Below are 21,792 nucleotides of genomic sequence, written 5' to 3'. Positions count from 1 at the left end.
CCATTAGACACTTAATAAAGCAGACTATTTTTTAGAAACAAAAAAATACTGAATTTACTTCCTGAATTCTAAAATTTTTTTAAATAAGTATTTTCCTGATTTAAAAATATAAAATATTATTTGTATGTAATAAGTATGTTGCCATAAATTTTCAAATAAACATGCCAATATTGAAAGCTCATTACACAAACTTTTAAATGAATTTTGTATATATTTTTTACATGAGTGAATCAAGAAAATTTCTGAGGATAAACTAGAGGATACAGAAATGTAGGCATATGATTACACCACATGGATATGGAAAACAATGAATATTTTATTCAGTATTATCCCCTAAGTAAATATCCAAGCTGATCAATTTGTAACACGTTCAGTGATGAGATGTCAGTTCTGCATTCAGCTGAACTCTCATCATAACGGTGTACCGTCTCAATTGTAGGACAAATTAAAGAACATGATGAATGTAATGATACAAATTATTCTAATGTATTTCATTAAACATATGGTGTAGGATTCTATGTTCAGCTTTGACATTTATTTTTTCAGGGTCATGATTTGCTCCTCTGATCAAAGATCATTTATGCTTTCATCACTCAGCATATACATATTAATATCAACACATTTTGCATGCAAAACACATTCTCACTTTTGAAATCTTAAGTGCATGTTTGATTTAACTGTAGATTCCTAGTTTCTTCAGTGTATTTCTGTCATGTGAGTGTCCTAAAGAAACAAACAAAAGAAAATCTCCTAAACCTAAAGGAATCATTCTCAAAGCTGAGCAAGAGGACTCAGTTAGATACTATCACTGGGTTCATTTGTGGTTGGTTTTGTTATATTTACCTATGACTGATAACAAATCTCTTTTGCTTTAGAGTCTACTGAAAAGCCTTCTGACTTTGAGGTATTGAGTTTTATAATTTTATCTTGAATTATTTATTAACTATGTATTTTGTGAAGTATACATTCGTTATTAATCATTTTTCTTCTAAACCCATTTAGCCTGCTGTTGAAATGCAAAACTCTGTTCCAAATAAAGCTTTAGAATGGAGAAATAAACAAACATTGAGAGCAGGTAATTTTACAGTTCAACTATATTAAAAGGAATATTTCAATAGTTGACATATTAATAGTCTCATCTCCTCAATGTTTATTTTTCAAATATTATGGAAATATTTGAGTTAATAATGTCCATAGTGGTATCCACGTTTGAAAAACTGATTATTTACAAGAACATGAATTTTAATTAGTTTTTTTAAAAATTAACTTTAATTTCAGGTGTTTCTATTTTTATGTTCTGATACTGTAATGTTTTGTATTGGGAATGTCTGTATGACTTAAAGATTCAAGAAGACGAATTTTTAAACTCTAATATTTTTCCTGTTCAAAACTTGATTCAAATTCTACCCTTTACTGCAGAGAAAGCTTCACTTTTTGACATGCCAATTGTGTTTTAACATTGGTTACCTCATGTGGATGTAGTCATTTGAAGCATCCTAAGGAAATCAGTTATTCTGATTTAGCTTACTCTGTGCGTGTGTGTGTGTGTGTGTGTGGTGTGCATGTTTGTGCCTGTGTGCATGTGTATGTGTGTTTGTGTGTGGTATCCCTAGTTTTTAAAAATGGGAGAAGTAATCATTTCTTTATAATTATATTTGTAAAACTGTGATTCTGAAGCATTTGGCTTTAGTGTCTTTTCATTGTTTAGAGGTAAACAATTGTCTAAACTAGTTTTTAAAAAATTATTCCTATACATAAACATTATACAACATATGTGCACAGTCATAGATAATACGTAGAATTTGTTTTTAACTTCTAATATGTAAATAATTGTACATTGTGTGTAATTTTCTGTAACATTCTTTATTTTATCAGCATTATATTGTAAGATCCATCCATAATAGACAGAACTAGCTCTGGTTTTGTTTTTATTGCATTCTTTATATAAATTCCGTTATATAACTGCACCACAACTAAAGTTTGTTTACGCAAAAAATAAAAGCAAATGCAAATTTCAGTCTTATTTAAGTTGGTTTTATCTACTGATTTTTGATATATTAGAAATTAAAACTAAAGAATTTCAAGTATAACCATGCACAATCATCTACTTTAATAAAAATGAAAAGTGTGACCTATGAACCATTAAAGCTATGCTGTTGTAACACATTATTTCCCTGAAACAGTGCAGTATGCACTTCTAAAAATGAGATTGAAAATAGTCAATAACAAAAGTATGATTTGACTTTTGGATTCTCTACGTGAAATTTGAACTTTAGGGATGCTCATCTCACAACTTAAAAGCACATTTGAAAACCAAATATATATAGTTCATGCATGTCAAATTATAAATGTACCCTTAATATTAAAATGATATTTAAAGCTTCAGTTGTGCGTGTTTGCTTTTTTCTTTGAACTATGTTAAATAGTTAATATTTGAAAAATTTGTTTACAAAGAAAACGGAACATTATTTCTGTTTTATGTTTGTTTTCTGTCTTATGGCTCCGTGATTTTCATAGTCTATTATATGACTGTACCACAATTAATTAAACGGTTTTATGCTGATAAAATACATAAAAATAAAAACAAATTCAGATTTTGATAAGCCTTTTAAGTTGGCTTTATATTTTATTTTTAATATATTAAAAATTAAAAGTATAGTATTTAAGATATAAGCATGCATAATCATGTATATTCCGATGGCAATTAGAACTATGAGTTAAACATTATTAGAGCTATGGTGTTACAACACAGTTTGTCTCTCAAACATTCCAGTATACACTTCTAAATAAACGCAAATGATCATGGTCAACAGCAAAAGTATGATTTGACCTCTTGGATTCCCTGGAGGAAACTTGAACTCCAGGGATATTCTGATCAGAATTTAAGACCAGTTTTAAAAATCAGATTTTTAGTTCATGAATGTCAAATAATCAGTTGACCCGTAATGATGAAATCATCCTTAAAGTTTTTGTTAGGCATGTTTGCTTTTTTCTTCAACCTGTCTTAAATAGTTCAAATTTGAAAATTTTGTTTATAAAGAAAACTGGATGTGTGTGTGTGTGTGTGTGTGTGTGTGTGTGTGTGTGTATTCTGTCTCATGACTCTCAGTACTCTTTGGATCTTGTGTAGATCATGATTTAATTCTATTAAATGTGGAAACAGTAGTTTACTAAAGTGTAGACATTAATTTAATTCTTTTTTAGGGAAAAATTAGGTTACTTAAAGCAATTATTTTTATATAGATTTCTAATGATTCTCTAAGGCATCACAAGTTGATTCTGAAGATATTGAATTAAGGAAAGATTGTCTCAAAATAACTAAAGGAGTTTTAAAATTTAATGTATATGCAATAAAAGCTTTTTAAGCTTATTTATTACACATACACAAAATATACTGTCATACATGTTGAAACTTAAAATTGTTAGACATAAAGTTTGTTAACATAAAAAAATTTATATTTCTCACGAGTCTTATTTATTGATAATTTCATTTGAATAACAGATTGCTGAGTCAATCAAACTAAGTAATGCTAAAAAATAGAAAAAAAGATAACATATAATTAAAGTTATTAAATTTCCAGCATAGGACATACTGTGTTTCTGGGAAGAAGAACACATTACTGCCTTTTTGAAGAAATAATTTATACAAGTTAGCCAAATTTCTATTTTTTTCTATTCTAATGAATAGAATATTTTAGTTTGCAATTCTGTTAGGTTGACCATAAAAGTTGTGGGAATAATCTGAAAAAAGTATGTACAGGTTGAATAAGAAACACCACAGATTCACGAAAAAAATAGATTTGTATACTCTTTTAAAATATATCATAGTAAATATTCTCATTAATATATCTGTGATTAATATTTTATAGATAATATGTTGACATTAAAATCAGGAAAAGAAACATATGCAGAATCACGTTGGAGTTCTAAGGTATTGTGTAATTTTGTTTTTATTATTATTTAAATATAAATATTGAGTGATGTTGAAACTTGAACGTAGAGACTTTGACTTTATTGTTTTACCTCTGCATATTGCCCTTCAGTAATTTCTGATATTTTTCAGAAAATACTAAGCAGTTATTATTTGCTAAGTAGATTACTGCTTCACAGTGCAATTTCACGTATTTTCAGGATTAAGTTTAAGAAGGTAGTGTAGTATAGTGTGAAAATACATCTTAGAATTCTAGGAATTTATTTGGGTTCTGAATCTACAATTGTCTAAAAACTGAAGAATTTCAGTTCAGCGGTCCACCTGTGAGCAAATTTATGATTCTCTGGTATATCTGGATTCAGAGGAAAAAGGTAAAATAGTTTTGTGTATCTTGGAACTTGAAAGGTTAATGCCTGGTGCTTGAAAGTATTGCTATATTTGGATTGCACAGTGCAGATCTTAAGGAATATTTTGGGCAAAGGAAAAGCAAGAAAAATAGGAAACCTGAGAAACTACAGTAAAAACAATTTGGTTGAGTAGTGTTTTAAAGAGTGAACATTATTTTCACAAATAGAACTATTTGAGTTATTTTGTGGCAGCCATGCTTTCAACCACATAAATATCTGTATTCTGAGATCACAGCTGTGCAAAGAGGTGGAAAGGGCCCCGCAAGTTGTTATAAGTAGCTGCTTTATAGCAGTAACAATCATGAATGGAAGTCAAAAAACCAGTCAGTATTCTGGTTCTGTTACTTACTAGTTATGTAACCTTGGAGAAAATTATTTAATGTATTCAAATGTCAGTGGCCTTGTTCATTGAATTAGTGCTAATATCTACCTCTTAGATATGTTTAATTGAGCAATGTTGTAATAAAAGTGAAAATATTTTGCAAACTGAAAAATGTGTATACAAATGTAAGATAATGATGACAGTGGTATTCAGTGGCTTAATAAATATCAAGGGTACTTTTTCTAAACATGAAGGCAGTATTGTCAAAAAAATAATGGGGGAATACAACAGACATGTGCATTTCTAGTTTAGTGTATGGGTATGTTAAGTATCAGCAGGCTACTAATACTATTTTCTAAACTTGCTAAGAATTTAGCAAATTAGACCTCTCTGATGAGATTTTAAATGCTTTGACTATTAATAATGTGCTTCCTGAATAGCATAAGTGTGCTAAGCAGTGAGACCTGAATACACAGGATGAGGACTTATGTTAAAGTGGTAGGAATAGAAAAGCAAGTTAACAACACTTATAAGTAAATATAAGTGATCTCTATATAAAGACAGATAGTGTTAGGTTAGATAAAATTGAAGAAGTTTACACTTAGAATGGGAATGGGGGTGGCAGTCAAATTCTGTAGTCAGAGATTTCTTTGAGACTGTCAGTCAAGCTCCCATAACAAGCATGAGAGGTAGGATGACATGTATATACCCAAAGGATTATAAATCATGCTGCTATAAAGACACATGAACGCATATGTTTATTGCGTCACTGTTCACAATAGCAAAGACTTGGAATCAACCCAAATGTCCATCAAAGACAGACTGGATTAAGAAAATGTGGCACATATACACCATGGAATACTACGCAGCCATATAAAAGGATGAGTTCATGTCCTTTGTAGGGACATGGATGCAGCTGGAAATCATCATTCTCAGCAAACAATTGCAAGAACAGAAAACCAAACACCTCATGTTCTCACTCATAGGTGGGAATTGAACAATCAGATTACTTGGACTCTGGAAGGGGAACCTCACACACTGGGGCCTATTATGGGTAGGGGGTAGGGAATGGGGGGAGGGATGGCATTGGGAGTTGTACCTGATGTAAATGACGAGTTGATGGGTGCTGACGAGTTGATGGGTACAGCACACCAACATGGCACAGGTATACATATGTAACAAACCTGCACATTGTGCACATGTACCCTAGAACTTAAAGTATAATAAAAAAAGAAAAAAAAAAAAGGAGAAATCTCCAAACAAAACAAAACAAAACAAAACAAAAAACAACAACAAAAAAAAGAATGTCTAGGTGAAAGACATTTGGAGCAGAAAAAAAGCAGATCACATTTCTTTATAATTTTTCTCTTAACATTCTGGAAAGACTAGGAAGCAGAAAGTGGGGTAAACATTATCATCATCATTTTCATTATTGTAAGGTGTAAAAAAGTTTGCAAATGTGTTCCTGGCACATAATAAATGCTTTATGAATAAATGTTCTTATGTTTTTATGAAGGACTTGCTATAGTTTTCTGAAATTATGTTTTAATTGAGATTGAGTTGCATATTTTATATGATATTGGTTTCTTTTCATTTAAACTTAATAGAATGTTTTTCTTCTTTTAAATTTATTCATACATTTCTTCTGTTATCAAAAATTTTCTCAAAAATTTTTGATTATTTCAAATTCTTGTCTACCTAAATAAAGAAGCTTTTACAATATTCTATCTCATACTCTGAAGGTTTTCTTTCCTTAAAGTCTTATTTTAACCGTAAAAATTTATAATTATGAATATTTTAAATGTTTAATGTTGTCAATGTTATATAGCAAGAAGCAGGTGATTGTCTTTTGTTTTAAATGCCCTCTCTTTTTTCTTGAGGACTACAAAGTAGAGATAGATATTTTGAATGTAATTTCTTGTTGAAATGTGCACACGAGTAAATACTTTTTCTGTGGATATGTTTTTATTTTTGGGTTTTCATGCTTAGTAACTGTTTCAATAGCTAAATGAAAATGAAAATAAGCTTGATTTGGAGAGCATATGTGAAGTCCTTTATATAAATGTTTTGGTTTTCAATAGGTTTCTATTCTTAAATCAAATTGCCTTTAAAGTAGGAAACTGAGTATGTTTTGAAATATGTTAGGAAATCTTGATGTCACTCATTATTATTATTATTATTTTAAAATTGCAATTCATTATTGATAGAACTTCAAACAGAGTGTTTCGGAAAGTGCTGCACAGAATTACACGTGTTTACCTGAGGCTACATATCAAGAAGAAGTCAAGAATATAAATGGAAAACTAAAGGGTAAGAATCACTTTTTATTTAGAAGTCATTTGACAGTATGTTTATCTAAAAATTTGAGGACTGTTATACTGTAATAGCCTCAGAACATTACACACTAAATGCGTAGTATAAAAAAAGCGAATTAAAATGGTAATAAGTTACATATCTTGTCAGGTGTCAGCAACAGAGTATATAGAGAGTGCCGAAAAAGGAACTGAATTATTACTTTAAATTCCAGATATTCTAAAACCTGAGGTATCTCAGGAAATAAGAGGAAAGATGTAAAAGAGGGAATAAAGAATGAGGAAGACAGAAAGTACAGGGAAGAAATGAGGGGAAAAGAAGCAGGTGTATACAATGGAGGTTCATAAGATAAAATAACTCTTTAGATAGAGGAAGAGTATGGTTAGAAAGGTGGGAAGAATATATAGCAAGCTTTCAGTACAAAAACTAGTAAAAGAATTACAGCAAAAATGTTCCACCCAAGCTAAAAACCATGGCACAAGAAGTACGTGATACATGCACAAGCTTCAGTAGCTGATTCGATCAAGTAGAAGAAAGGGTATCCATGATTGAAGATCAAATGAATGAAATGAAGTGAGAAGAGAAGTTTAAAGAAAAAAGAGTAAAAAGAAACAAACAAAGCCTCAAGAAATATGGGACTATGTGAAAAGACCAAATCAACGTTTGATTGGTGTACCTGAAATTGACAGGGAGAATGGAACCAAGTTGGAAAACACTCTGCAGGATATTATCGAGGAGAACTTCCCCAACCTAGAAAGACAGGCCAACATTCAAATTCAGGAAATGCAGAGAACACCACAAAGATACTCCTCGAGAAGAGCAACCCCAAGACACATAATTGTCAGATCCACCAAGGTTGCAAAGAAGGAAAAAATGTTAAAGGTAGCTAGAGAGAAAGGTCGGGTTACCCACAAAGGGAAGCCCATTAGACTAACAGCAGAGCTCTCAGAAGAAACTCTACAAGCCAGAAGAGAGTGGGGGCCAATATTCAACATTCTTAAAGAAAAGAATTTTCAACCTGAAATTTCATATCCAGCTAAACTAAGCTTCATAAGTGAAGGAGAAATAAAATCCTTTACAAACAAACAAATGCTGAGAGGTTTTGTCACCACCAGTCCTGCCTTACAAGAGCTCCTGAAGGACACACTAAACATGGAAATGAAAAACAGGTACCAGCCACTGCAAAAACATGCCAAATTACAAAGACCCTCGATGCTAGGAAGAAACTGCATCAACTAACAAGCAAAATAACCAGCTAACATCATAATGACAGGATCAAATTCACACATAACCATATTAACCTTAAATGCTCCAATTAAAAGACACAGACTGGCAAATTGATAAAGAGTCAAGACCCATCAGTGTGATGTATTCAGGAGACACATCTCATGTGCAGAGACACACATAGGCTCAAAATAAAGGGATGCAGAAAGATCTACCAAGCAAATGGAAAACAAAAAGAAAGCAGGGATTGCAATCCTAGTCTCTGACACAACAGACTTGAAACCAACAAAGATCAAAAGAGACAAAGAAGGCCATTACATAATGGTAAAGGGATCAATTCAACAAGAAGACCTAACTATCCTAAATATATATGCACCCAATACAGGAGCACCCAGATTCATAAGGCAAGTCAATAGAGACCTACAAAGAGACTTAGACTCCCACAAAATAATGATGGGAGACTTTAACACCCCGGTGTCAATATTAGACAGATCAACGAGACAGAAGGTTAAAAAGGATATCCAGGACTTGAACTCGGCTCTGCACCAAGCAGACCCAATAGACATCTACAGAACTCTCCACCCCAAATCAGCAGAATATACATTCTTCTCAGTACCACATCACACTTATTCCAAAATTGACCATATAGTTGGAAGTAAAGCACTCCTCAGCAAATATAAAAGAACAGAAATCACAACAAACTGTCTCTCAGATCACAGTGCAATCAAATTAGAACTCAGGATTAAGAAACTCACTCAAAATCACACAACTACGTGGAAACTGAACAACCTGCCCCTGAGTGACTACTGGGTACATAACAAAATGAAGGCAGAAATAAAGATGTTGTTTGAAACCAATGAGAACAAAGACACAACATATCAGAATCTCTGGGCCACATTTAAGCAATGTGTAGAGGGAAATTTATAGCACTAAATGCCCATAAGAGAAAGCAGGAAAGACCTAAAATTGACACCCTAACATCACAATTTAATGAACTAGAGAAGCAAGAGCAAACAAATTCAAAAGGTAGCAGAAGGTAAGAAATAACTAAGAACAGAGTAGAACTGAAGGAGATAGAGATACAAAAAACCCTTCAAAAATCAATGAATCCAGGAGCTAGTTTTTTGAAAAGATCAAAAAAATAGATGGCTAGCAAGACTAATAAAGAAGAAAAGAGAGAAGAATCAAATAGACACAATAAAAAATGATAAAGGGGATATCACCTCCGATCCCACAGAAATACAAACTACTATCACACAACACTATAAACACCTCTACACAAATAAACTAGAAAATCTAGAAGAAATGGATAAATTCCTGGACACACACACCCTCCCTAGACTAAACCAGGAAGAAGTTGAATCCCTGAATAGACCAATAACAGGCTCTGAAATTGAGGCAATAATTAATAGCCTACCAACCAAAAAAAAGTCCAGGACCAGACGAATTCACAGCCGAATTCTACCAGAGGTACAAAGAAGAGCTGGAACCATTCCTTCTGAAACTCTTCCAATCATAGAAAAAGAGAGAATCCTCCCTTACTCATTTTATGAAGCCAGTATCATCCTGATACCAAAGTCTGGCAGAGAGACAACAAAAAAGAGAATTTTAGACCAATATCCCTGATGAACATCAATGCAAAAATCCTCAATCAAATACTGGCAAACTGAATCCAGCAGCATATCAAAAAGCTTATCCACCATGATCAAGTTGGCTTCATCCCTGAGATGCAAGGCTGTTTCAATAAACATAATGCATAAACATAATGCATCACATAAACAGAACCAAAGACAAAAACCACATGATTATATCAATAGATGCAGAAAAGGCCTTTGACAAAATTCAACAGCACTTCATACTAAAATCTCTCAATAAATAAACTAGGTACTGATGGGACGTATCTCAAAATAGTAAGAGCTATTTATGACAAACTCATAGCCAATATCATACTGAATGGGCAAAAACTTGAAGCTTTCCCTTTGAAAACTGGCACAACACAGAGATGCCCTCTCTCACCACTCCTATTCAACATAGTGTTAGAAGTTCTGGCCAGGGCAATCAGACGGGAGAAAGAAACTAAGGGTATTCAATTAGAAAAAGAGGAAGTCAGATTGTCCCTGTTTGCAGATGACATGATTGTGTATTTAGAAAACTCTATCATCTCAGCCCCAAATCTCCTTAAGCTGATATAAGCAACTTCAGCAAAGTCTTAGGACATACAATTAATGTGCAAAAATCACAAGAATTCCTATACACCGATAACAGACAAACAGAGAGCCAAATCATGAGTGAACTCCCATTCACAATTGCTTCAAAGAGAATAAAATGCCTAGGAATCCAACTTACAAGGGATGTGAAGGACCTCTTCAAGGAGAACTACAAACCACTGCTCAACAGAAAAAAGGGGACACAAACAAATGGAACAACATTCCATGCTCATGGATAGGAAGAATCAATATCATGAAAATGACCATACTGCCCAAGGAAAATTTTAGATTCTATGCCATCCCCATCAAGCTACCAATGACTTTCTTCACAGAATTGGAAAAAACTACTTTAAAGTTCATATGGAACCAAAAAAGAGCCCTCATTGCCAAGACAATCCTAAGCCAAAAGAGCAAAGCTGGAGGCATCACACTACCTGACTTCAAACTATACTTCAATGCTATAGTAACCAAAACAGCATGGTCTTGGTACCAAAACAGAGATATAGACCAAGGGAAAGGAACAGAGCTCTCAGAAATAACACCACAAATCTACAACCATCTGATTTTTGATGAACCAGACAAAAACAAGAAATGGGGAAGGATTCCCTGTTTAATACATTGTTCTGGGAAAACTGGCTAGCTATATGTAGAAAGCTGAAACTGCATCCCTTCCTTACACCTTATACAAAAATTATTTTGAGATGGATTAAAGACTTAAATGTTAGACCTAAAACTATAAAAACCCCAGAAGAAAACCTAGGCAATACCATTCAGGACAGAGGTGTGGGCAAAGACTTCATGACTAAAACACCAAAAGCAATGGCAACAAAAGCCAAAATGGACAAATGTGATCTAATTAAAGAGCTTCTGCACAGCAAAAGAAGCTTCCATCAGAGTGAACAGGAAACCTACAGAATGGGAGAAAATTTTTGCAATCTACCCATCTGACAAAGGGCTACTATCTGGAATCTACAAATAACTTTAACAAGTTTACAAAAAAAATCAGACAACCCCATCAAAAAGTGGACAAAAGATGTGAACAGACAGTTCTCAAAAGAAGACATTTATGCAGCCAACAGACACATGAAAAATGCTCATTATCACTGGCCATCAGAGAAATGCAAATCAAAATCACAGTGAGATACCTTCTCATACCAGTTAGAATGGTAATCATTAAAAAGTCAGGAAACAACAGGTGCTGGAGAGGATATGGAGAAACAGGAACACTTTTACACTGTTGGTGGGAGTGTCAATTAGTTCAACCATTGTGGAAAACAGTGTGGTGATTTCTCAAGGATCTAGGACTAGAAATACCATTTGACCCAGCAATCCCATTACTGGTTATATAGCCAAAGGATTATAAATCATACTACTATAAAGACACATGCACATGTATGTTTATTGAGGCACTATTCACAATAGCAAAGACTTGGAACCAACCCAAATGTCCATCAATGATAGACTGAATTAAGAAAATGTGGCACATATACATCATAGAATACTATGCAACCATATAAAAAGGATGAGTTCATGTCCTTTGTAGGGACATGGATGAAGCTGGAAACCATCATTATGAGCAAACTATCACAAGGACAGAAAACCAAACACTGCATGTTCTCACCCATAAGTGGGAATTGAAATATAAGAACACTTGGATACAGGGTGGGGAACATCACACACCAGGGCCTGTCATGGGGTGGAGGGAGCGGGGAGGGATAGCACTAATAAAAATACATAATGTAAATGATGAGTTAATGGGTGCACCACACCAACATGGCACATGTATACATATGTAACACATCTGCATGTTGTGCACATGTACCCTAGAACTTAAAGTATAATAATAAAAAAATTTCCATCTTTACTTACTCGCTTGTGGAAGACACTAGGGATGGAATTACCTGACTGTGCGAAGCTATGTTTCATCTATTATTGGTGAATATAAGCATATATGGGCAGCCACACATGTATATATTTTTTCAGTATGGTCCAGAAGTTTTCACACTTTAATAAATGAGCTACAGATCTTGTTAACAATGCACATTCTGATTCAATAGACTTGAGGTTGTGCAATTTTAATAAATTCTCAGGTGATGCTGATGCTGGTGGTTCTTGGACCATGCACTGAGTAGCAAAGTTATAGAGTTTTCATTGAAGTAATTTGGAAGAAGAGCAATTGGATAGAATGTCAAGACATAACAGAGTCAAGAGCAAGCATTATTTTGATTTTGTTTCTCAGTATGTTTTTAATCAGAAGCGAAGAAAGAGGTTAAAAAACAACAACAGAATTTATAGATGCCCAATATTACTTCCGAACAAGAGAAAGAAAGTGGTAGGAAAATTTATTTTTAAAAGTGTTGAAGGGAAAGAATCAAAACTACAGATCTGGAGATTATTTTTGCTAAAAAATAGCAATTGTGAGGCATGAAGGGGGAGGGGAGGAGAAGCTAAGTAGGTAATTTTGAAGTTTCTGAGAAGGAAACTTGAGTGAACTCATTTCAGATGCATTTGGAATGTCTGCACTCCAGAAGGTTAGATTATGTGTGCTCTGGACAGTATTGGAAGAAGCAGGGATTACTAGATTTGGCGTCTACCACAGTGACTCATTACTCTTTTCTATTACTTTCAGGATTCATAGAGACATGTTTTGTTGATATTATTTATTTAAGTGAGATAAATTTGAATATGAATCCATTGACTTTTTTAGTAAAATTGCTGCTCCAGAATAATCTGTTAGATGACTGGGCCTGGTGGCTCATGCCTGTAATCCCAGCACTTTGGGAAGCTGAGGTGGGCCGATCACTTGGGGTCAGCAGTTCGAGACCAGCCTGGCCAACATGGTGAAACCCCGTCTCTACTAAAAATACAAAAAAAAAAAAAAAAAAAGCTGGGTGTGGTAGCACACGCCTGTAATCCCAGCTACTAAAGAAGCTAAGGCAGGAGAATCGCTTGAACCCAGGGGGCGGAGGTTGCAGTGAACCGAGGTCACTCCACTGCATTCCACTCTGGGTGACAGAGTGAGACTCCATCTCAAAAAAATAAAAATAAAAAAATAAAAATTTGTTAGAGACTAACATGGTAAATCAGTCTAATTTTAGAAACAAAAACTAAATTTATTACTTGAATACTAAAACTGATTTTTAAATAAATATTATTCTGATTTCAAAATAAAAATGGTTATAACTAATTAATATTTAGCAATCAAGTTTTTGAATAAATATTTCAATACTGAAAGTTTTTTATACATTATTTTCTTTATGAGTTTTATATGCCGTCTTATATGAAGGGATGAAAAAACATTCAGATGGATAAATGACAGGTTGCAAAAATGTAGGCATAAAATTACACCACATGTGTATGGAAAAAAATGAATATTTTTATTTACTATTATTCCCTAATATACATCCATGCTCATGAACTCATTACACTTTCGTTAATGAGACATCAATTTTACATTCAGCTAAACTCGTATTGTAACTGTGTACCTTCTCAATTATAAGATAAATTAAAGAGTATGATGAATGTTTATAATTTAATGATATAAGTGATTCTGAAGTGTATCTTGTAGTTCAGAAGCTCTCATAATTTATAACCAGTATATGTTAGCCATGTGTGAGATTCATAGATGCCATGTGATAAATGAGCTCTAGATGATGAAATGGTTTGTAAAATTTTCCTTGTGTGTTTTTTGCTCTTTTTTCTTTTTCACATAAAAATTTTAAACTCAATGTTTTTGTTTATAAAGAAAATAGTTACAAATTTACTTTTTGTCACCTGGGACTGCACATTTTTGATATAGTTTGAACCTAGACTTTTTTTAAACTTGTGAAAAATTAGGTCACTTATGACTATTATTTTTATATAAATTTCTGATATATTTATCCAAAATTTCCCAAGTACTTTCTTAATACATTGGCGCATTAGAAAGAGACTATATCATTATAATTTTTTAAAAAATATATTCAATAAAATGTTTTAAAGTCCATGTCTGTATCATTCATTGACACAATAGTTTCATTAATCTTTAAACTTTAAATGACTAGACATAAATTTCATTGATATAAAAGTATACATATCTTTGAAGAATCTTATTGATGAATAATTTATCCTGGAAAATGAACTAGTCATAAAGCTTGCTGAGTCAATCAAAGAAAGTAACAGTAAAATATTAATTCCTGAAAGAAAATGAGGGTTGATATTTAACAAAATTTATCTGGGTAAATGGCAACTATCAGATATAGCGTGCTTTTTGCGGGGAGAGGAATACAGGAGACTGCTTTTTTGAAGAAAAAAAATCATACAAGCTTTTTTTAAGTCTTACGTCAGGGTTTTGATAAGGAAGCAGAGCCATTCATGACCACTCAGGACATAGAACTGATGCTGCATTTTCTCTTTCCTCTGGGAGCCTCTTTGCAATTCACTAAGAGCTTTTCCTGAGACCCTTGTCTTGACTGGTGCTTGTGGTCCTCATTAGGGTATCCAAACTTCAGGCTAGTTTTGTCAGTCCAGTCCAGCTTGTCAGTGTACTTTTGTTCAGCTTCATCTTTCTTTCTGGAGCTGAGTACAGAATTCAGGGCACTGGGCATTACACAGACCTGTCGATAACCTGAGGGAACAAAGAGTTCTTACCAGTAAGACAATGACAAAGCATATTCTTACGCGCTTCTGCCACAGTATATTCTAACCTGCGGTCACCATTTGTTGGCTGGGAGGTTGCACTGCACACCCCATTACAAAATTTGCTGACTCAAGTGCGGATAGGAAAATGATATAGGCTTCTTGAGACCTCCACTTTCTCATTTCTGCAGCAAATCAAGGGCTTTCTCACATGCCCAGTATGCTGCCATGAGAACTAGCATTTGGGAAAACCACCATACTAAGTTTACATATAACCAAAAGAATCATACAGAGGCTGACTCCCCTGGCAGCACTCAGAAACAAATTGCATTCCTCAGTATATGTTAAAGTCACACCCTCCAGGGTGACAACATGTCTCAAGCAAGTGAAAGTAAACTTAAATAGAAGAAGTGGCTCTGTTTTCAGATTAGAAAGATGAGCCAAAAGTTCGGAAAGCTGAAAAAACACAGGGTATCAACACACAACTTCGCTCCTCAACCCTTTGGCAACCACTAATCTTTTTACTCTATCCATAATTTTGGTTTCTGGATAATGTCATTTGTGGAAATATGCATTTAAGTCTTTTCATACTTGATAGTTCATCTCTATTTAGTCCGTAGTAATATTCCATTGTATGACTATAGCACAGTTTATACACTCATCTTTCTAAGGTTATCATTGTTACTTCACAAATTGGTTGAATTTTTGCATGCATGTTCATAAGGCAGTTCTCTTGTTTGTAACAATATCATCTGGTTTTGATTTAGAGTAATGCTAGCATTATACACTGAATTGAAATGTACTCTGTATTAAGCTATTTGTGCATTGCTATAGATAAATACATGAGATTGGGTAATTTATGAGGAAATAGGTTTCATTGGCTCACAGTTCTACAGGTTGTACAGGAAGCATAACATGGGGCTCTGCTTCTGGGGAGGCCTGTGGAAGCTTACAATTATGATGGAACCTGAAGAAGAACTTGCACATCATATGGCTGGAACAGGAGCAAGAGAGAGAGGTGGGAGGTGCCATGCACATTTAAATGACCAATTTTCATGAGAATCACTATTATGAGTACAGCACTAAAGGCATGGTACTAAATTGTGAGAAGTCTTTCCTCATGATGCATTCACCTCTCACGAAGCTTTACTTCCAACATTGGGGATTACATTTCAATGGGAGGTTTTGGTGGGGACACACATCCAAACTATATCATAATTTTTAAGTTTAGGGGTAGAGTTTGTTTAAAATTATATCTCTTTTTTTTGTCCAAAATATTTGGTAGAACTCACCAGTGTAGGAATCTTGGCCTGGACTTTTCACTCTAGGAAGATTTTTAACTATAGCTTAATCTTTTATATATTTCGGGCAATGCAGGCTATCTATTTTTTCTTCAGATATTGTATTTTTTTGACTACTGCCTAGATTTTATTTTCCTGTTGTTGACATCATTTATATTTTGGCAAAAGAGAGTTTGATCTTTTCCATAAATATTTTCTCTGAACCTTTGCCAGAATCAGTATCCTGTCATTCCTAGTTAAAAAGATTTTCTTATATTATACTTTAAGTTCTAGGTTACCTGTGCAGAATGTGCAGGTTTGTTACATATGTATACACATTCCATGGTAGTTTGCTGTACTCATCAAACCATTATCTACATTAGGTATTTCTCCTAATGCTACCCCTCCCCTAGCCCCTCACCCCCCAACAGGCCCTGGTGTGTGATGTTCCCCTCTCTGTGTCCATATGTTCTCATTGTTCAACTCCCACTTATGAGTGAGAATAAGTGCTGTTTGGTTTTCTGCTCTTGTGTTAGTTTGCTGAGAATGATGGTTTCCAGCTTCATACATGTCCCTGCAAAGGACATGAATTCATATTCTGTTTTATGGCTGCATAGTGTTTTGTGGTCTATATGTGCCATATTTTCTTTATCCAGTCTATCATTGATGGACATTTGGGTTGGTTCCAAGTCTTTGCTATTGTGAATAGTGCCCCAATAAACATACGTGTGTATTTGTCTTTATAGTAGAATGATTTATAATCCTTTGTATATATAACCAGTAATGGGATTGCTGGGTCAAATGGTATTTCTAGTCCTAGATCCTTGAGGAATCGCCACACTGTCTTCCACAATGGTTGAACTAATTTTCACTCCCACCAACAGTGTAAAAGTGTTCCTATTTCTCCATATCCTCTCCAGCATCTGTTGTTTCCTGACTTTTTAATGATCACCATTCAACTGGCATGAGATGGCATCTCATTGTGGTTTTGATTTGCATTTTTATGATGACCAGTGATAATGAGCATTTTTTCATGTGTCTCTTGGCTGCATGAATGTCTTCTTTTGAGAAGTATCTGTTCATATCCTTTGCACACTTTTTGATGGGGTTGTTTCTTTTTTTCTCATAAATTTGTTCAAGTTCTTGTAGATTCTGGATATTAGCCCTGTGTCAGATGGATAGATTGCAAAAATTTTCTCCCATTCTGTAGGTTGCTTGTTCATTTTGATGCTAGTTTCTTTTGCTGTGCCAAAGTTCTTTAGGTTAATTTAGTCCCTTTTGTCAATGTTGGCTTTTGTTGCCATTGCTTTTAGTGTTTTAGTCATCAAGTCTTTGCCCATGCCTATGTCCTGAATTGTATTGCCTAGGTTGTCTTCTAGGCTTTTTATGGTTTTAGATCTTATGTTTTAGTCTTTAATGTGTCTTGAGTTAATTTTTGTATAAGGTGTAAGGAAGGGGTCGAGTTTCAGTTTTCTGCATATGACCAACCAGCTTTCTCAACACCATTTATTAAATAGGGAATTCTTTCCCCATTGCTTTTTTTCAGTTTTGTCAAATATCAGATGGTAATTTTCACATTTCAATGAATTTTTCAATCTTTTCTAAGTTGCCATGTTTATTCACATAAATTTTATATTATTACCTTGTATTTTCAAGTATCTGTAGAATCTGAAATAATGTCACATTAACTCATTTTCAAAGTTGGTAATTTGTAGCTTTTTCTTTTCAAGAGCTAGTTTGGCTAGGTAGACTTTTGCTTTTATTGATCCTCTCAAAGTGTTTGGTATTGTTCAAGTTTTCTATCATTTTTGTGTTTTATTAGTTCCATCTCTGATGTTTTAGTTCTCTTTGCCTATTATTTTAAAAATCTATAGTTGGGAGCTTATCAGCAACATAAATTGAATTCTCACAATTTTGGAAGCTGCACACTTCAAGATCAAGGTCTCATCAGATTTGATGCCTGAAGAGGTACCACTTCATGATTCATCGATACATTCTTTTCCCCTGTGTCCTCACATGGCAGAAAGGCGAAAGAGGCTTGCTGGGGTTATTTCTATCAGAGCTTAAATCCATTTATGAAGGGTTGGCCCTCGTGACCTAATTACATCCAAAAACTCCTATCTCTATGATTTGATTTTAGCGTATGAAAATTGCAAGGAGAAAAACCTTCAAACCAATACAGATACTTATCATTTCCTGTCCTCTGCTTCCACTGAGTTTACTTTCTTCTTCTTCTTCTTTTTTTAGTTTCTTAAGGTAAAAGTCAAAATTATTTATTTGAGAGTCTTCTAATATAGACATTCGTACCGAAAATTTTTATTTAAGTGCTGTTGTAGATGCATTTTGCAATATCTAATGTGTTGCGTTTTCATTTGAAGTTAGTTCAAAATACTTTCTAATTTTCCTTTTTATTATTTTTTGAACCGACCCAGGGTTATTTGGATGTATGTTACTTAATTTGCAATGGTTGAGTTGTTCCAGGTACATTTTTATTATTGATTTTTAATTTGATTGCTTTGGGGTCAGGTAATGTGTTTTGTATGACTTAAAACCTTCTTGATCCTTTTATTAAGATATGATCTAGAATATAGTCTTTGAGTACTTCAAAAGAATGGTGTTGTCTATCATATTCTTACTGATTTTCTGCCTCCTTATTCTACCACTTGAGTAAGGGGTTCAGAAATTTTAGACTATACTTGGGCATTTGTCCATTTCTTTTGCAGTTCTATTTTTGTATCATGTATTTTGAAGCATTTATGTTATTATGTACAGAAATATTTAGGACTGTTATGTTTTCTTGATTAAGTCAACCCTTTGTCACTATAAAATGAGTTTGTTTATTGCTGGTAATAGTTTTGCTATGAAATGTACTTTGGTATTAATACAACCACTCTTCCTCAACCTTCTTTTGTCAAGTGGTAGTATGGTATATCTTGTTTCATCTTTAACCAATTTTTGTCTTTATATTTAAAGTTTATTTATTATAGGCATTATACAGATAGATCTTACTTTTATATCCATTCTAACAATCTGCCTTTGAACAGTGGTTTTTAGACTAGTTTAATTTATTATGTAATTATTGATATGATAAAAGTTGTCTGTCATCATGCTGTTTGATTTCTATTAGTCCCAGATCTTCTTTGTTTTGCTTTTGTTCTTTATCTGCTTCTTTCAGACTAGTTTAGTAATTTTTATGATTTAGTTTTATATGTATATATATATATAGATATAACTTTTTTAGTTATTGGTCTAGTTTTATATTTCTTTATGATTTAGTCATATCTTTTTGTGGTATAAGTTTATTTGGTTATTAGGTATAACTTTGCTTTGCTGTCTTAGTGGTTTTTTAGGATTTGTAGTGTATGGATTTACCTCATCACAACCCACCTTCAAGTAATATTATATCATATCATAGATGGTATAAGAAATTACAATTGTATATTTTCATTTCTTCACTTCCAGCCAGATTCCAGGCTGGATCTGTGGGATTGTAGCTTTCATTAAGTTTAGAATATGTTTAACCAATTTTTCCTCAAATGTTTTATTCTGTTTCTCCTCCTCTCTGTTTGGGGACTTACATATTACCTGCTGGGAGTTTGCTTGTAGTTCTCTAGTGTCTGAAATTTGTGAATCTTTTGTTTCGTGATGGCAAATCAATCTATGCTCATATCTACTCAGTGTAGCTTTCATCTCTGGCATTGTAACTTGTATCTATACAAGTGCATTTTAGTTTTTGAAAGTATCTTCTATTGCTCTACTTATCTTATTGATTTTTATTGTAAAATAGAGTTGAGTTACTTATAAACAACTTGATGCTTTTCATTTTTGCTTTTTGTAGTATGAGCTAACTCCCCACACCTGAGGAAAGGCCTTTCTGACTATTCATTTTCCTGTGAAGTCTGAGTCTTCCAGATAAATCTATAAAAATAGATACTCTTCTTGCCACTATGTGAGCACCAGGTGTGATTTTCTCTAAATTTATAAGTCCCCCGCTCCGACCCAGCTTGGTCTTTTTTTAAATTTTATTAAAAAAATTTTTTTTGTTATTATCATACTTTAAGTTCTAGGGTACATGTGCATAACGTGCAGGTTTGTTACATATGTGTACTTGTGCCATGTTGGTGTGCTGCACTCATCAACTCGTCAGCACCCATCAACTCATCATTTACATCAGGTATAACTCCCAATGCAATCCCTCCCCTGTCCCCACTCCCCATGATAGGCCCCGGTGTATGATGTTCCCCTTCCTGAGTCCAAGTGATCTCATTGTTCAGTTCCCACCAATGAGTGAGAACATGCGGTGTTTGGTTTTCTGTTCTTGTGAGAGTTTGCTGAGAATGACAGCTTGGTCTTAGGTAGTTTTCTGGCTCACATGCAATCTTTATTATTTTGCTAAATACTGGGAGGGGGTTTCCAGGGGTTTCTTGCTGTTGCTTCTATATCTCTCTCCTCCTTAGTGCTTTGTTCTGTAATGTCTCTCTGCTTTGGTTTTACCAGACTCTAAGCTTCATCACTGTAACCAAGAGAGTCTGGTAGGTTCCACTTCAGTTTTTTTTTCCTGTGTCATGTCTTGGAATCTCTGTCAAGGCAGGAAGCTGAAACATTCATAAGGTTTGTTTCCCATTTTTTTTTCTGTTTTTCAGGGATTTTCGTCTTCTTTGCCTAATGTTCAGTGTCTACAAAAAAATGTTTAATGGATTTCGTGTGTTTTATTTTTAGTTATTTCAGCTAAGAAGAAAAATCAATACCCGTTGTGCTCTCTTGGCTGGAGGCACACTACTCTAGAGCTTCAGCACATGCCACACACTGGATAAAATGCTTTTCTTCCCCCTTTGCTCAGCAGCTTCCTTTTCAATCTTCTTTCCACAGTGTAACCGTACATTCCTCAGGGGAATTTTCCATGGGCCTAGTATATATCTTATTCTTAGCAATCTGTTTTCTTAAAGTATCTATCTGAATTTATAATTGCCACTTTTCTGGGGCTTTGCTTTTCAGTATATTTTAAGCAAAACAAGAGCAGAGGTTGTTTTTTTTTTTTTTTTTTTTTTTTTTTTTTCTGTTTAATCTGCAGAGCTTAGTATAATGCCTTCCACATGGTAGCCAATCAATATATATTTGTTCGGTGTTGCAGGAAGTCAGGGACCCCAAACAGAGGGACCAGCTGAAGCCAAGGCAGAAGAACATAAATTGTGAAGATTTCATGGACATTTATTAGTTCCCCAAATTAATACTTTTATAATTTCTTATGCCTGTCTTTACTGCAGTCTCTGAACATAAATTGTGAAGATTTCATGGACACTTATCACTTCCTCAATCAATACCCTTGTGATTTCCTATGCCTGTCTTTACTTTGATCTCTTAATCCCATCATCTTCATAAGCTGAGGAGGATATATGTCACCTCAGGACCCTGTGATGATTGCATTAACTGCACAAATTGTTTGCAGAGCATGTGTGTTTGAACAATATGAAATCTGGGCACCTTGAAAAAA

At 33.9% G+C, this 21,792-nt stretch overlaps 1 protein-coding gene across 1 annotated transcript in view; it reads left to right on the top strand.

Moving 5' to 3' along the window:
* The window catches only part of LOC106996187 (ankyrin repeat domain-containing protein 30A-like), a 72,066-nt gene that overhangs the window by 46,161 nt on the left and 4,113 nt on the right, over window positions 1-21,792 (top strand). Inside the window, exons 16-19 of the mRNA XM_077947954.1 lie at window positions 876-904; window positions 1,003-1,075; window positions 3,870-3,931; window positions 6,868-6,970. Coding sequence (XP_077804080.1) covers window positions 876-904; window positions 1,003-1,075; window positions 3,870-3,931; window positions 6,868-6,970 — 267 coding nt within the window. The remainder of the gene's footprint in view (window positions 1-875; window positions 905-1,002; window positions 1,076-3,869; window positions 3,932-6,867; window positions 6,971-21,792) is intronic.

Source organism: Macaca mulatta, chromosome 9 (genome assembly GCF_049350105.2).
Source record: "Macaca mulatta isolate MMU2019108-1 chromosome 9, T2T-MMU8v2.0, whole genome shotgun sequence".
Classification (NCBI taxonomy): Eukaryota; Metazoa; Chordata; class Mammalia; order Primates; family Cercopithecidae; genus Macaca; species Macaca mulatta.
Note: the sequence above shows the minus strand (reverse complement) of the source record. Positions and strands in the feature narration are given on the sequence as shown.